Source organism: Melopsittacus undulatus, chromosome Z (genome assembly GCF_012275295.1).
Source record: "Melopsittacus undulatus isolate bMelUnd1 chromosome Z, bMelUnd1.mat.Z, whole genome shotgun sequence".
NCBI lineage: Eukaryota > Metazoa > Chordata > Aves > Psittaciformes > Psittaculidae > Melopsittacus > Melopsittacus undulatus.
Genome location: NC_047557.1, coordinates 25,830,836 through 25,846,464, shown reverse-complemented (window position 1 = coordinate 25,846,464; position 15,629 = coordinate 25,830,836). Strand labels below are relative to the sequence as shown.

The window sequence follows — 15,629 nt, the reverse complement described above, 5'->3', positions numbered from 1 at the left end:
TCTAGGGAAATTTGGACTTGATCCTTTTGAAATGTGTAGGTTTCCCCCCTACCTTATTTTATTTCCATTTAATAGTTTGTAGTTTTTCTAAGCTCTATGTTTGTTTTGTATTTGTGAGGCTACTCTTCAAAAGTAGGGTGCTTGATTACCTCATAGCAATTTTCCTTTGATTAAACAGTCACTAAAATATCCCTCTCATACTATTACAAACCTGTATTATTTGAGTCACTTACTTGTGTTGCTTATTATTTTTCCCCTTATTACCTTAAAGATCATAAATAGGTTTGCACATAGAACCATTGGGTTACTTGTAATTTCATTTTCCTATCTACATTGGTCAACAGAGTATGATCTTACCTTCACTCAGCTTTAGTTTAAGTTTCATTTTCGTTACTTTTATGGTTCAGTTTCTCTATTGCAGTTTATCAGTATTGTAAGAAAATCATATACAGTTAATTATTTCTATTTATGTGAAATTTCTGGATTTGTATCAAATTGGATGTCATCAGATAGATGTTTTGTAGGTATGTTTAGAAGTGGTATAAGCAGGTGCTTTCTAAAAAAGTATGCAAAAGCTAAATGGTCTGTTATGTGAAGACTTGTCACTTCAGAATTATTACTATTAGAGAAATAAACATACAGGTTACTTAGTTGCAAGTCACACTATAGGGTACAAGAGTCACTGTAGTGTGAGAGATAAACTACAAAATTTTATATTGAGACTGAAGAACTTTAACATTTTGAAATAGCTTTATACTTCTAATCTATTGAAACAGATAAGCCCACTACCAGGATTGCTAAATATAATTCTAATAATCTAATAGTAAGTAGAACTTGACAGTTTGTAAATATATATTAAGCAGAAGAGCAAAAAGCTTCAAACCAAATATGTAATTAAGCATCTGCATGAAAGTGTATGAAGTAGCAGATTGAAGCCTGTCTGCAGCGGTCCTGAAAGGGAATGCTGAAGGAGTGGATTAGTCTGAAGAGTAGTAATAAAAAAAGAACCTAATATGCTGTGGCATTAAGGGATTTGCATATATTGCATATAATTAAGTAAGAGCAATCATTTCACATCTGAAGTTAAGACACAAATAACTGCTGTTGGAATCTCTAGCATTTAGATAAAGGAAATCCATGGCTTGAGAAGTCTTGAACTTCCAAAGAGTCATGCAAAAATTTTTTTTAGTTAACATGGAAGCTGGCTTACATATTTGTTGGGAAACAGTACCCATTGACTTTTTCAGACGTCTGAACAACTGATGGTTTTACTCCTTTAGCCACTAAGATCTACAACTTAAAAATTTCCTACTCCATAAATGAGGAGCTTATTGTTCCATTACTTCAAGCACTGTTTAGGGAAAAGAATAATTATTTGTTACAGAGGAATATTATTTTGTGGAAGTTCTTTATGTAAGGATCATTGAATCATAAAATCATAGGAAGGTTTGTGTTGGAAGGAACTTTTAAAGGTCACCTAGTTTCAATCCCCCTGCCATGGACAGGGACATCTTCCACTAGACCAAGATGCTCAAAGGCTTATCCAGCCTGCCTTGAACACTTCCAGGAATGAAGTATCCGCAGCTTCTTTGGACAACCTATTCCAGTGTATACCACCCTCACAGTAAAGAGCTTCTTAATATCTAATATAATCAACCCTCTTTCAGTTTCAAGCTGTTTCAATTTCATTTAAAGCCCAAGCAAACTGGTTAATATTCAAGGACCACCACCTCAGAGCTTAGTAGCAATGCATCCCGACAAAGAGGAAGGCAGGCAAAAAATGCCAGGAAGCCCGTGTGGATGAACAAGGAGCTCCTGAACAAACTCAAACACACCAGAAAACCTACAGCTGGAGGAAGCAAGGACAGGTAGCCTGGGAAGAATGCAGAGAAATTGTCTGAGCACTCATGGATTAGGTTCAGAATGCTAAAGCCCCGATAGAATTAAATCTGACCAGGGGCATCAAAGGCAACAAGAAAAACTTCTGTAAGTATGTTGGCGATAAAAAAAAAGACTAGGAAAATGTGAGTCCTCTCCAGAAGGTAACAGATCTGGTTACCTGGGATATGGAGAAAACTGAGGTACTCAACAATGACATTTTGCCTTGGTCATTCTCTGGCAAGAGCTCCAGCCACACCACCCAAGCCACAGAAGACAAAGGTAAGGACTGGGAGAGTGAAAACCCACCTGCTGTAGGAGAAGATCTAAGAAACCTGAGGATGCATAAGTCCATGGGATGTGATGACATGCATCACAGGTCCTAAGGGAACTGGCTTATGAGGTGACTAAGACACTGTCCATCACAGTTTGCTCAGAGAAGCTGTGGACGCCTGATCACTGGAATTGTTCAAGGTCAGGTTGGGCAGGGCTTTGAGCAACCTGGTTGTTTAGTGGAAGGTATCCCTTACAATGGCAGGGGGGTTGGAACTAGATGACCTTTAAAAGCTCCTTCCAACACAAACCATCCTATGATTTTATGATTCTGTTGCCTACTGTACAAAGAGAGACAGAAAATATGAGAAAGAAGACAGGAAAATACACTGAAACAGGTGTCATTGGCAGCTGCAGTAAGTACAGGATGGAAGGGATCTCTTGGCTGGGAGGAGAAGCATTGTGAAGAGTCTGCAAGGCAATTAGGACAAAATTCAAGGTTATTATAATGGGAAAGAATAAGCTAATGTTGCAATTCAGAGATCAGCTTATTATAGCAGTTTATTGATAGGAGAATATTATTTTAAGCAGTGACTTTTGAATGCTGTTCAGAAGAATTACACGGATATAAGAGAGGCCAAAGCACAGTACAGTAACTTGTCATTAAAAAGAAAGGTTAATGTTTTTAACTGTCAAGACTTGAAAACTTTTTTTTCATTGTTTGTAGGGTTTTGGTATTTCTGTTCATCATAATGAAGTAGCTGGTAAAATGAATACTATTTGCATAAAATATTTCAAGTTACCTACATAAAGAAATACACAACTATTTGGCCTTCTCTGAGTATTTCTAATATTAGAGTGTTTACTGGGAAAGCTTAACAAGATTTATATATGAAAGACTATATGGAATTCCAGTTTACGAGTAAAAATAAACCATTTTATTTTCTTTTTAAAATCAGTCTGCTGTCAATGCAGATACTGAATTTTGCTAAGTTCTTTCAACTAATAATGACAAGCAAGCATCAGGTCTGCTGGATGGAGTTTCCAAACTGCTTTTGAGTACTGTTCTACCTGGAGTGTGGTACTGTAACCTTGCCCACAAAAGAGATCTTAAAGCAGTTGAGCAAATATGCTAAGCCACTTGTCAAACTTCATCTGTTTAGGAACAGAAAGTGTATGAGCAATGTGTGTATTCACAGGAAAATTTCAACTATTGGAATAAAAATTTCTGATCAGAATGAAGGAGCTAGCTGATAAATGTCTATTGCTAAACACCTCTAAACCAGAAAGAATATTGTAGTCTGTGCTCTTCCTAGGCTAAAAAGAAGAACAAAAATATTCGTAATTCTGCAAATTCTGGATTGACCTACATTCTTATTAATATCCTTTGATGAAAGGCAAAGATCCCAGTAACAGCTAGAAAATGTTCATTGATAAAAGTTGTTCTGAGAGGACTGTTGTTCCTAATGATCTTGTTGTTCTTGCTTATGTAAAGGGATAGTTAATGCTCCTGTGATGAACAACAGTGTATTTGTCAAACTGTCCTGAGGGATGCATGGAGAAGATGGTCAGTCTAGAAATATCTGGTTCTTATTTTAAGTTGACTAAAAAGGCAGCTGCAGAAAAAAATTGATTTGCTGATGTTGGTAACAATCAAAGGCAAAGAACAGGGATGCAAGCAGCATACTCACATAGACAAAGTAAAATTCGTTATCTAGCTAATATTAATTTCACACAATGTGTCTTCTGTTGAATGTTTAAAATGATGCTTCACAAGGAAGCAGCAGTTGGAACTACTTGTACAACATATGAGAGGGAGTAGGGATATTTTGGGGTGCACGAGACCTTGTAGATGTCAGGACTTCAAATGTTAACATCTAGAATTCCAAGCATGGAAATGCTCATGAGTGACCTCTATATTAATATGCAGTTAACAAAGCCCAGGCATTTAAGTGTTGCATTTTTTCCCAGCTTTCTTTCTGTTCCAACTACCTGCTGCAAGGCAGAGGTCTTTCTTTTGGAGACCAGAATTTTCCAAAACAGCGATTTGAGCCCAGCAGTGTTGCTGGGGAATTTGTCTGTTCTTGTGGCTGCTTGAAAAGTGACACAGTTTGGATTGCTAGTATTTTATCTGCTTCCAGATACTTGATGTTTAATTCCTGCTCTATAGTAGACATAGAAGATGACAGCAACTGCTAGGTAGATGAAAAGCAAATTGGGAAGGTCAGTAAGAAAGTAGGTGGAAAGAGAATTACACGTACCAAACAAAATAGAAACCTGGTTGGTTCTGTCCAAAGCTTGGGATATACTTTTTCTTCTGACAGTGTGCTCATTGTGTTGTGCATCTTCGCAAATGTCTCACAGAAGATTTTTCCCTGGAAAGGAAGTGATGCACAATATGCTACATGTGAATGGTTAAAATGTTAAATATTTCAACTTACCTTTCTGTGGGAAAATGCTTCATGTTGAAAACATCATTACTTTAAAAAGAATAAATAAAATCACCCCACAGTATTTTTTCCTATCCCATTTTCATATATGTAGCTAAACTAATATATCTCTACAAAATTCTTTGGGAAATAAAAAAAACCAAAACCACCAAAACCCAAAACCCACAAACCAAAACATTCCAGTGCTTTTCTGTATACAGGACAGTGCCTTTTTAAATAAAGCAGTATACTGCTGTAGTAGAAAGAAGAAAAGTAGAGAGAAAAAACTAATCAAACTGGGCATCTTTGATTCTATAGATCTTAAATGGAAAGTGCCTGTTTCATGATTTCCAGACTCAGCATATCTTACTCCTAGTGTCTAAACCACTACAGAACTGCGTATATTCTAGAAATGTTCTGACAATTCGTTTCTGTAGGCGAAATTATAATTTTTTTATGTGCTTAACATGAATGCAGTTTATTACTGAGGAAGTAGTGGCATTCTTTCTCCCCTTCAGTCTTACTTGCCTCTATTTTAATTGTTTTATCAAGAGGCACCTTGTTTAATAATTACAGTAAGCTTCAGTGTGTCTGGTAACAGATGACAAGACACAGTAGGAAATCTCACTAGATACATTTTAAAAAATGTGCATATAATTTATATTCACTGAAAAAAGGAGAAATTTATCTGTATACTGTTTGTTTTGTCAATATAGAAGGTCAATTATTTTTGGTCTCATCAATTATGGTCAGTTATGTAGCTCACAAAACATCTTTCTTTTTGTGTATTGCAGGTAGCATAGTGTACCTGGGGATGATGGTGGGGGCATTCTTCTGGGGAGGCTTGGCAGACAAGGTGGGAAGGAGACAGTCACTCCTGATATGCATGTCTGTCAATGGATTCTTTGCCTTCCTTTCATCATTTGTCCAGGGCTATGGCTTCTTCCTCTTCTGTCGCTTGTTTTCTGGATTTGGGTAAGCTTCTCTGGTTTTGTTCCTTTCCACAGTTTTTTGTGTTAATAAAACTTTACTGTTCGTAAAAGCGTATTATATAATGTAGAAATATAGTCTGTCAGGAGTGAGATAATTAAACAAGGTAGCTACTGTACACCTAAACAACATAATAACAATAATAACCTGAAGGAGAATAATAATAGTTTTAGGGGAAAGACACAGACTGCAAATTGTGAAATTGAGTTTGCAACAGACTTGCTTTGTGAACTTGATTTATTTGTTTAACTCTGTTATGCCTCAGCTTCTCTATGTATTGTTTGTTCAGTCAGCAAAACAATACCCTCCTCACATGTGTACTGTAAGATTTCAGTAATATTTGTAAAGTTTCTCATGTGTTTGTGTACATATTATTGTTTATAATAATACTGAAGTCAAGACTATCAAATTTAAAACAGGGCCCTGGAATGTGCCAAATATTCTCTCCATAAGAATGTGTTTTGTGACTCTGGTTTTGCTTTACTTTTCATTTAAATAAATTCTCAGTTGTTGGAAATGTTAGGATATTGGTAATCGTCAATTAAGTTTATAATTTTAAACTTACATGAGCAGAGATTGAGATACAGAAGTAAATTACCATGAGAAAGCATCTACCTTTACTGCACCATTGGATAATCAAAAGTGCTGTTCTGCAGAGCAGTTAGTTTAGCACTTCTAGTAATTCCTTGGCTTAGATCAAAACTCTCAGTTACAATTTCATTTCATGCCACTATCAATTTTTAGGATGCTGAACAGACAGGATCTGGTGAGAGCACAGTTTGCTGATTGTAAAGCCATGCACATGAAGTCCACAGCTTCTATGGTTTGTTGGCTGTAGTTTACGTGATCACAGTGCACTAACACTTTTGTGTAATATCTGCAGTTTTAAAAACCCCTTGAACTGGTCTGAAGTAGGGTTGGACTAGACACTCAAAATACCAAAAAGAAGCTACTATAGCACTAAATATTATTAAACTGGAATTTTTATTTTTTATTATTTTATTAAACTATTATTTAGGAATGAGGGTAGAAGGGCAAAGGGAGAGAGGAAGATGTGAGGAGTCTTCTTTCTAGAAGAATCCCCTTAGTCATCAAATTGTCAAATATGACTTTAAGAGAGATCAAGAGGAAATGTCAACTCTTCCAATTCTTAAAAAATTTAGAAAGACAAAAAAAAAACCCAAACCAAACAAAAAACAAAACAATCCCATCCAACTTCTTTACTTGTTTTTCATATTATAGGTCACTCTCAATTTCAGGTATTAGTTTTCTCTCTCCACAGAGAAATCTTGCTCATGTTGTATGACATTTTCAATCTTCCATGACCCTCTCAAAGACCAGAAGCTGCTTGTGTATCTGCTTATTGGGCTTATATACTGTCCAATTGATGAGGGCAGTACTGGACCCTTGTGCCAGAAAGGTTTGTCTATATTGTGAGGCAGGTTTGTGACACTGTCAGTTTCATGGATTTTCCCCCTTGGGACATATGACAAAATATGTATTTGTGATGCCTCATGCTAAACTTGCCTGAAGGGTCTCCTCATCACCTATAGCTGTAGCTTTTCCAGTAACATGCAGTGCCTACAGCTTTACTTGTGATAAATGTATGTCCCGGATTAGGAAGCATGTTCTGTTGCATACCCAGCTTATGGTGTGAAAGAACAGGCCCTTTGGATCTTTATCTTACACTTGTTTTGGTCTCCACTTGTCTGAAGCTCTCCTACCTCATCTTTGAGAACTGCATCAATCGGTAATAGATAATTTGGCAACTACGTTTTAAATGCTTCCTCCCCCCCAAAAAAGTCAACAAAACCCCAAGTAAACATGAAACAGAGCAACCAGACAATGACAACAAGAACCCAAGACATGATGAACTACAAAGTCATTCCTTGTCCTGGTTTCAGCTGGCATAGGGTTAATTGTTTCTTAGTGCTTAGTTGCTGGCTGGTGTTAAACCACAGCAGTCGTCATAGCAATTACTGCAGAGAAAGATGTTTGGCTGGCTCACTGTTTTCTTCAAAGACCAGACTTCTACCCAGAATAACCCCTATCATTTAGATGTATAGAGTTTAAACTGGTCTGTTATTTGCCAGATAATATAAAAATAGGCTAAGAAGCATAAGAAATAGAAACATTATCTGATAGAAGCTTTTACTTATAAAAAATTCTATGAAACAGAATCTTCTCAGATTTTATTTGCAGTCAAAATGTGTTTATACAAGTAAATTGATCAGAGAAAAAACTCCCTTCAAATACTTATGTTGCATCTGAAAATCCTATGACTAGTAAAAATTTTGCATTCAAAAAAGTGTTTAGAATTCAAAACAGTCTCAATAATACTAAGATACTGCTGGATAAAGGATATTGAGAGATATGAAAGTCTGAAAAGTAAACTTAAGCTAGTGAAAATAATAAAGGAATGTTGAACAGTATGCAAAATCATTTCCTTTTACAGAAAATAATATCATAACTATGATTCTTTGGTTGATTAATCCAAAATAAAAATTCAGAAGGAACTCGAACCTGAAAGGCTGGTATAAAGGAGGGCTTTAGACATGTTTTCCTATTGTCATGGTTTAAGCCCAGCTGGGGTTTGGATAGCTGCTGTACTTGTCACTGGAGTAGCTGCGCTGTCTGTTGCTTTGCCATCAGATCCAGGGACATTTTTTTCCTTTTTGAAGGTGCTGGGTGGTGTTGAACAGGGCTCTGTAAGCATTGGCCAAACCCCAGCACATTGCCATGATTTGTCCCTTTCTGGTATGACTAGGATGACAACACAACTCATTTGAATGTTTTACTAATTTTTCTGGATTTTGCACTTGTTCAGTGGTGAAGTTCCAAAGTACTGGAGGGGGGACCACTGGCCTAGATACTTGCCCATACTATCCCACACACCCTGCCACTTATGACTGTCCAGCCTTGGGGAAAAACTCTTTATCCTCCTATATCATCATCTAACCCTGGACAAGGCCTAAACCTGACTGTGCTTAACTCATGAGATCAGACAAAATGGTCGTGGGTAAAATACACTCTGTACGTGTGCTAATCTGCTGATCACTATCCCAACCAGCAGGCAGGTCTCAAGTGTACCTAAAGGCCATTCAAAACCTTCAGAATTCTCAAATGATGCTGTAAATAATTTGGTGGGGTGGCTGGGAATGTAAGGGGACGTTTACTTCATGGGTTGACCACCTGAGGACGTGAAAAAAGATGTGTAATTTCTAAACACTTCTATTATATACCTCCCAAAGTATAGAGGTGGTGACCACACTGGGAACACAAGCCAGATCAGTTTCATGATCAATAATTCTATTGTATTACAAGTCATTACCATAAAGTACAATGAAACAAGAACCTTAGCCCAAGGCCCCCAGCGGATAAACCCTAACACAGCAAATACCGGCTGTAAGTAAAATATGACATTCTGAAACTGTGAGATCAAGAGCAACAACTTTGAGAGCCAATAAATCAGCATTGTGAAGAGTGACTGTTAATCCAAAACAATGAATGCTTATTACAGATACGATTAGACACACTCCCATCAGATCTGTCATTACCTCAACCCCTCATGCCCCACGCTGGGCACCAAAAAGAACCATTGTGGTTTAAGCCCAATTGGCAACTCAGCCATGTAGCAACTTGCTCACTAACTCTCCCCCCTTCCCTCCCCCTGCTCCTGGGGGAATGTGAAGGAGAATCAAAAGAATGTAACTCCCATGGATTGAGATAAGAACAGTCCAGTAACTCAGGTATAACACAAATCACTGCTGCTACCACCAATAATAATAATTATAAGGGAAATAACAAGGGAAGAGAATACAACTGCTCACCACCAGCTGACAGATACTCAGCCCGACCCAAGGAGTGATCTAACCTTTCCAGGTAACTGCCCCCAGTTTATATACCTGGCACGATGTGCTGTTGGTGACATGGACAGTGGGATTGAGTGCGAACTCAGCAAGTTTGCCGATGACACCAAGCTGTGTGGTTCTGTTGATACACTGGAGGGAAGGAATGCCATCCAGAGGGACCTTGACATGCTTGTCAGGTGGGCTGATGCCAACCTCATGAAGTTTAACCATGCCAAGTGCGAGGTCCTACACCTGGGTCAGGGCAATCCCAGGCACAGCTACAGGTTGGGCAGAGAAGAGATTCAGAGCAACCCTCCAGAGAAGGACTCGGGGATGCTGGTCGATGAGAAACTTAACATGAGCTGGCTTCAGTGTGCACTCGCAGCCCAGAAAGCCAACCGTGTCCTGGGCTGCATCAAAAGAAGTGTGACCAGCAGGTCAAAGGAGGTGATCCTGCCCCTCTACTCTGCTCCTGTGAGACCTCACTTGCAGTATTGTGTGCAGTTCTGTTGTCCTCAACATAAAAAGGACATGGAACTGTTAGAACAAGTCCAGAGGAGGCCACAAGGATGATCAGGGGACTGGAGCACCTCCTGTATGAAGACAGGCTGAGAAAGTTGGGGCTGTTCAGCCTGGAGAAGAGAAGGCTGCATGGAGACCTCATAGCAGCCTTCCAGTATCTGAAAGGTGCCTACAGGGATGCTGGGGAGGGACTATTCATTAGGGACTGTAGTGATAGGACAAAGGGTAACGGGTTGAAACTTAGACAGCAGAGGTTTAGACTGAATATAAGGAAGAAATTCTTTACTGTGAGGGTGGTGAGGTACTGGAATGGGTTGCCCAGGGAGGTTGTGAATGCTCCATCCCTGGCAGTGTTCAAGGCCAGGTTGGATGAAGCCTTGGGTGATACGGTTTAGTGTGAGGAGTCCCTGCCCATGGCAGGGGGGTTGGAACTAGATGATCTTAAGGTTCTTTCCAACCCTAGCTATTCTATGATTCTATGATTCTGTGTGTTATGGAACACCCCTTTGGCTAGTTTGGGTCAAGTGTCTTGTCTCTTCTTCCTCCCACCTTCCCCTCCTCCCTGGCAGAGCATGAGACTCAGGAAGTCCTTGGTTAGAGTAAACATTACCGAGCAACACCTAAAACATTTGTGTTACCAGCGCTGTTCCCAGGCTGAAAGTCAGAAACACAGCACTGAACCAGCTACTAAGAAAGAGAAAAAAATAACTGCTACTGTTGAACCCAGGACACCTACAAAGGAAAAAGACCTAGACAATAAACTGTGAGCTGTATTTATCATCAACCATGTGGGAAATGTGCAAAGATTTATCATCAAAAAGCATCTTGTTACATCTTTCTTTGAAATTGTCAAAGGTTTCTCTAATACTAGAACATGATTGATTCATAACATCACTGTTAACTTGAATGCAACTGGAGTTGTTGCCTATTTTACATTGCCATTGTGAAGTATTAACTCACAGAGGTAGTTAACTTATGGAACTAAAAGCTATTAAGAAGCCTTTTTCCTGCTTACTGCCCTTTGTGAATAACTCTCTCTCTTGACATGTACTATTACACAGTGTTTCTTTTCTAGACTATACTTCACTGAATTGGAGATTCACCTTCAGCCAGCTTTCCTAACCCTCCTTCAGAAATATCTCTAAAAGTGCTTACAGTATCCCTTCCACATTACCAGGATCTGTTAAAGAGTGGTGATTTCAATGTAGTAACACTAAACTCATCATTTTGATCTTTCATTGAATTCTTCACATTCTTATGTGAATCGAGAGTTAGCAAAAATCCAAAACTACGGTTGTAGTTTTTTGTAACTAGCAGTTTTGAGGTGATTGCTTGTGCAAATCCACCCATGCTGACTTTTAATGCTACTTTCATATATCATATGTAGTGGCAAGAAACTCTTACTGTTGTATATCCTCTTCTATCAACGGTCAAGACAGCGAGGACATACAAGCAGCCCAAATGCATAACTGTATAATGTTCCAGCAAAGGTATGGACCATGTGGACACAGCACAACATGGTTGACCTGGAACAAGCAGTTGCTTTCAAGAACTTCAGATCTAGACGAACAGGCTGCTTTTATAACTGTGTGTCATCAGTATTTACTATCATGTTGTATTTCTCTTTTATCTATTTATGCCCAGTTGCTTAATTTCTTTCTCATGAAACACCTCATGCCCTCTCACCCTCACAAGGTTGTAATACTGCTGTCTCTAATTCCTCTCCAGCTCTAAGCTGTCTCCCACCCATGGCTATCAGTGTTTTCACACTGTGAGCTAATGAATAGCTCTGCAGGTGACTGGCTTCAAAGCTGAAAGTGTATGCCAAAAGGGTAGATGCACTTTTCGGTCAAGCCAAGGAAGCAGCTGGCAAGGCCTGAGCTTTCCAAATGGTTTTGATCCAGCTGTAACAGCTTCAGCTGTGGAGAAATGTTGACTAATGTAAAATAGGGGTAGCTGGGAAAAAAGTGGTCTTTGCTTAGGGTGTTAGGACAGTAGCCTTATGAGGAGCAAAGATTATACAAAAGGGAGAGAAAGACTAGACAAGGGAAACATATAAATAAGGTAGAGAGCCTCCATGGCAGAAAATGATAAAAAGAAAAAGTACAGTATCAGAGTTGTTTAGGTTGGAAAAAAGCTTTAATATGATTGAGGCCAACCATTAGTCTAACACTGCCAAGTCTGCCATGAAACCATATCCCTAAGTACTGCATCTACACATCTTTTAAATATCTCCAGGGACAGTGACTCAGCCACTTCTCTGGGCAGCCTGTTTCAGTGCTTGACAACCCTTTAGGTGAAGAAATTTTTCCTAATATTCTATCCAAACCTCTCCTGGTCCCTAATATCCAATCCAAACAATCCCAGTTGACTCAGCTGCTCCAATCCTCATCAGACTTGTTCTCCAGCCCCTTCACCAGCTTCATTGCCCTTCTTTGGACACACTTCACCACCTCAATGTCTCTCTTGCAGTGAAGGGTCCAGAAATGAACACAGTATTTGAGGTGCAGCCTCACCAGTGCCCAGCACAGGGGGATGGACACTGCCCTGGCGCTGCTGGCCACACTATTGCTGATACTGGCCAGGATGCAGTTGGCCTTCTCAGCTACCTGGGCACAAGCTGGACCATGTTCATCTCTGTCAGTCAGCACCCCCAGGTCCCTTTCCATGAGCAGCTTTCCAGCCACTCTTCCCCAAGCCTGGAGCATTGCATGGGCTTGTTGTGGCTCAGGTGCAGCAACCGGCACTTTGCCTTGTTGAGCCTCATACCACTGACCACAGCCAATCGGTAACCACAGCCCATCAGTGCAGCCTGTGCAGATCCCTCTGCAGAGACTTCCTGTCCTCAAACAGATCAACACTCCCACCCAAGTTGGTGGTTTCTTGCAAACTTACTGAGGATGCACTCAATCCTCTCATCCAGATCACTGATAATGGTATTAAACAGAACTGGTTCCAGTACTGATCCCTGTGGAACAACATCTGTGGCCAGCTCCCAGCTGGATTCAATTTCATTCACCAGCAGTCTTTGAGCCCAGCCATACAACCAGTTTTTTACCCAGTGAAAAGTATGCCTGTCCAAGCCATGAGCAGTCAATTTTTCCAGGAGAATGCTGTGGGAAACAGTGTCAGAGGCTTTACTGAAGTCTAGATAGACAACATCCACAGCCTTTCCTCATCCACTAAGTGAGCTGTCTTGCCGTAGAAGGAGATCAGGTTAGTTAAGCAGGACCTGCCTTTCATAAACCACGCTGACAGGGCCCTATCACCTAGTTGTCCTGTACATACCTGTCGTGGTTTAAACTAAATCTGCACAGTTCCCCCTTTGTTTCCCCTGCCCCCCTCACCTTCCCACTCCCAGAGGGATGGGAAGGAGAGCCAGAGGAATACAACTCCCACGGATTGAGGTAAAATCAGTCCAGCAATTAAGGTATAACACAAATCACTACTGTTACCAATAACAAATCAATGTTAGAGGAGACAAACAGGGAGAGAGAATATGGTACCACCCACCGCCACGAGGCCAGCCCAGAAGAGAGCTAACGCCTCCCCCCCTGGCCAGCTTCCAGTTCCCTCCCTGAGCAGGACGTGCTGTGGTATGGAATACCTCCCTGACTAGCCCAGACCAGGCGCCCTATCTCTCCCTCCTCCCTGGCAGACCATGAGCTACTGCTGAACCCATGACAATACCGCATGATGGCACTCAAGGTGATCTGCTCTATAATCTTCCCCAGCACCAAGGTCAGACTGACAGGTCTGCAGTTCCCCAGATCCTCCTTCGGGCCCTCCCTGGATCAGTGTCACATTTGCTAGCCTCCAGTCAACTGGACCTCCCCAGTTAGCCAGGACTTCTGATAAATGATGCAAAGTGACCTGGTGAGCGCTTCTGCCAGCTCCCCCATTATCCTTGGGTGGATTCCTTCTTGCCCATAGACTTGTGTGTGTCTAAGTGGTGTAGCAGGATGCTAACAAATTCTCTTTGGATTATGTGGCTTCATTCTCCTCCCCAACCTTGCCTCCCAGAAATTCAGGGGGCTGATCACTCAGAGGACAATTGATCTAACTATTAAAGACTGAGGCAAATAAGCCATTAAATACCTCAGCCTTTTCTTCATCCACTGTCACTGTTTCCCCCTGCATCCAATATGATATATTTGTAGTCCTCCTGAGAAGCACGACCCTTCTTCCAAAGGCTGTAAACTTTCCCTTTCTTCCTGAGTTCAGATTTCCGTTTAGCCAGGCTGGTCTTCTTCTCTATGGCTCATCTTTCAGTGGATGGGGACAGCCTGCTCCTGCACCTTTACAATTTTCTTCTTGAAAAATATCCAGCCTTCCTGGACTCTTTTGCCCTTCAGGATTGCCTCCCAAGGGGCTCTGTCAACGAGGCTCCTGAACAGCCCAAAGTCTGCCCTCCACAAGTCCAAGGTAGCGGTCCTGTTGAGGTCCCATCCTTACTTCTCCAAGAGTTAGAATTTCTAATAATTTAATGACTGCTGTGGCCTAGATGGCCTCCAACCATGGCATCATCCACAAATCCTTCACAGTTCATAAACATCAAGTCCAGGGGTGACCTTGCCTAGGTTCCCTCACCAGCTGTGTCAGGAAGTTATCTTCCATACATGCCAGGAGCCTCCTGGACTGTTTTACTGTATTGCATTTCCAGCAGACATCTGGGAAGCTGGTGTGACCAGCAGGTCAAAGGAGGTGATCCTACCCCTCTACTCTGCTCTTGTGAGACCTCACTTGGAGTATTGTGTGCAGTTCTGGTGTCCTCAACATAAAAAGGACATGGAACTGTTGGAACAAGTCCAGAGGAGGCCACGAGGATGATCAGGGGACTGGAGCACCTCCTGTATGAAGACAGGCTGAGAAAGTTGGGGCTGTTCAGCCTGAAGAAGAGAAGGCTGCGTGGAGACCTCATAGCAGCCTTGCAGTATCTGAAGGGGGCCTATAGGGACGCTGGGGAGGGACTATTCATTAGGGACTGTAGTGATAGAACAAGGGGTAGTGGGTTAAAACTTAAACAGGGGAAGTTTAGATTGGATATAAGGAGGAAGTTCTTTATTGTTAGGGTGTTGAGGTACTGGAATGGGTTGCCCAGGGAGGTTGTGAATGCTCCATCCCTGGCAGTGTTCAAGGCCAGGTTGGATGAAGCCTTGGGTGATATGGTTTAGTGTGAGGTGTCCCTGCCCATGGCAGGGGGGTTGGAACTAGATGATCTTAAGATCCTTTCCAACTCTAACTATTCTATGATTCTATGAATCTTTACCACAAGGACTGTCTTGCTATTAATAACACACAAACCATGTGTGTACCTGAAAGATGACTTCTATACTATTCACAGTCCAAATAGGCACTTGTATTTAAGGGTAGAATGACAGCAAAGCTTAGTCTATAGCGTACTGTAGTTCTGAAGGGCTTTATCCAGCAGTTCTCAATCTGGCTGCTTACTCTCAGACACTTTGCCAGTCTAATGGCAGTTCTGAAAGTAAAACCAACAGAGATGTTTCTAACGGGACTTGTGGTAGTGGGGGTAAGGGAGCTATTAATCAAAATAGAAATGAGTAAGTGCAATTGGGCAGAAGGGCAAAGGGGGGTGGGCAGTTTCCAAATCTCAGGAGTGTAACACTGAATCTGTGTTTTAAGCTCTATCACTTTTAAACCAATTGCAAGTAACAAGGGACAA

At 40.9% G+C, this 15,629-nt stretch overlaps 1 protein-coding gene across 2 annotated transcripts in view; it reads left to right on the top strand.

Annotated features, from left to right (window-relative positions):
* The window catches only part of SV2C (synaptic vesicle glycoprotein 2C), a 79,408-nt gene that overhangs the window by 12,439 nt on the left and 51,340 nt on the right, over positions 1-15,629 (top strand). For both annotated transcript variants that reach the window (XM_013130937.2, XM_005142011.3), the window contains exon 2: positions 5,375-5,555. In XM_013130937.2, the coding sequence (XP_012986391.1) occupies positions 5,375-5,555 (181 nt within the window). The remainder of the gene's footprint in view (positions 1-5,374; positions 5,556-15,629) is intronic.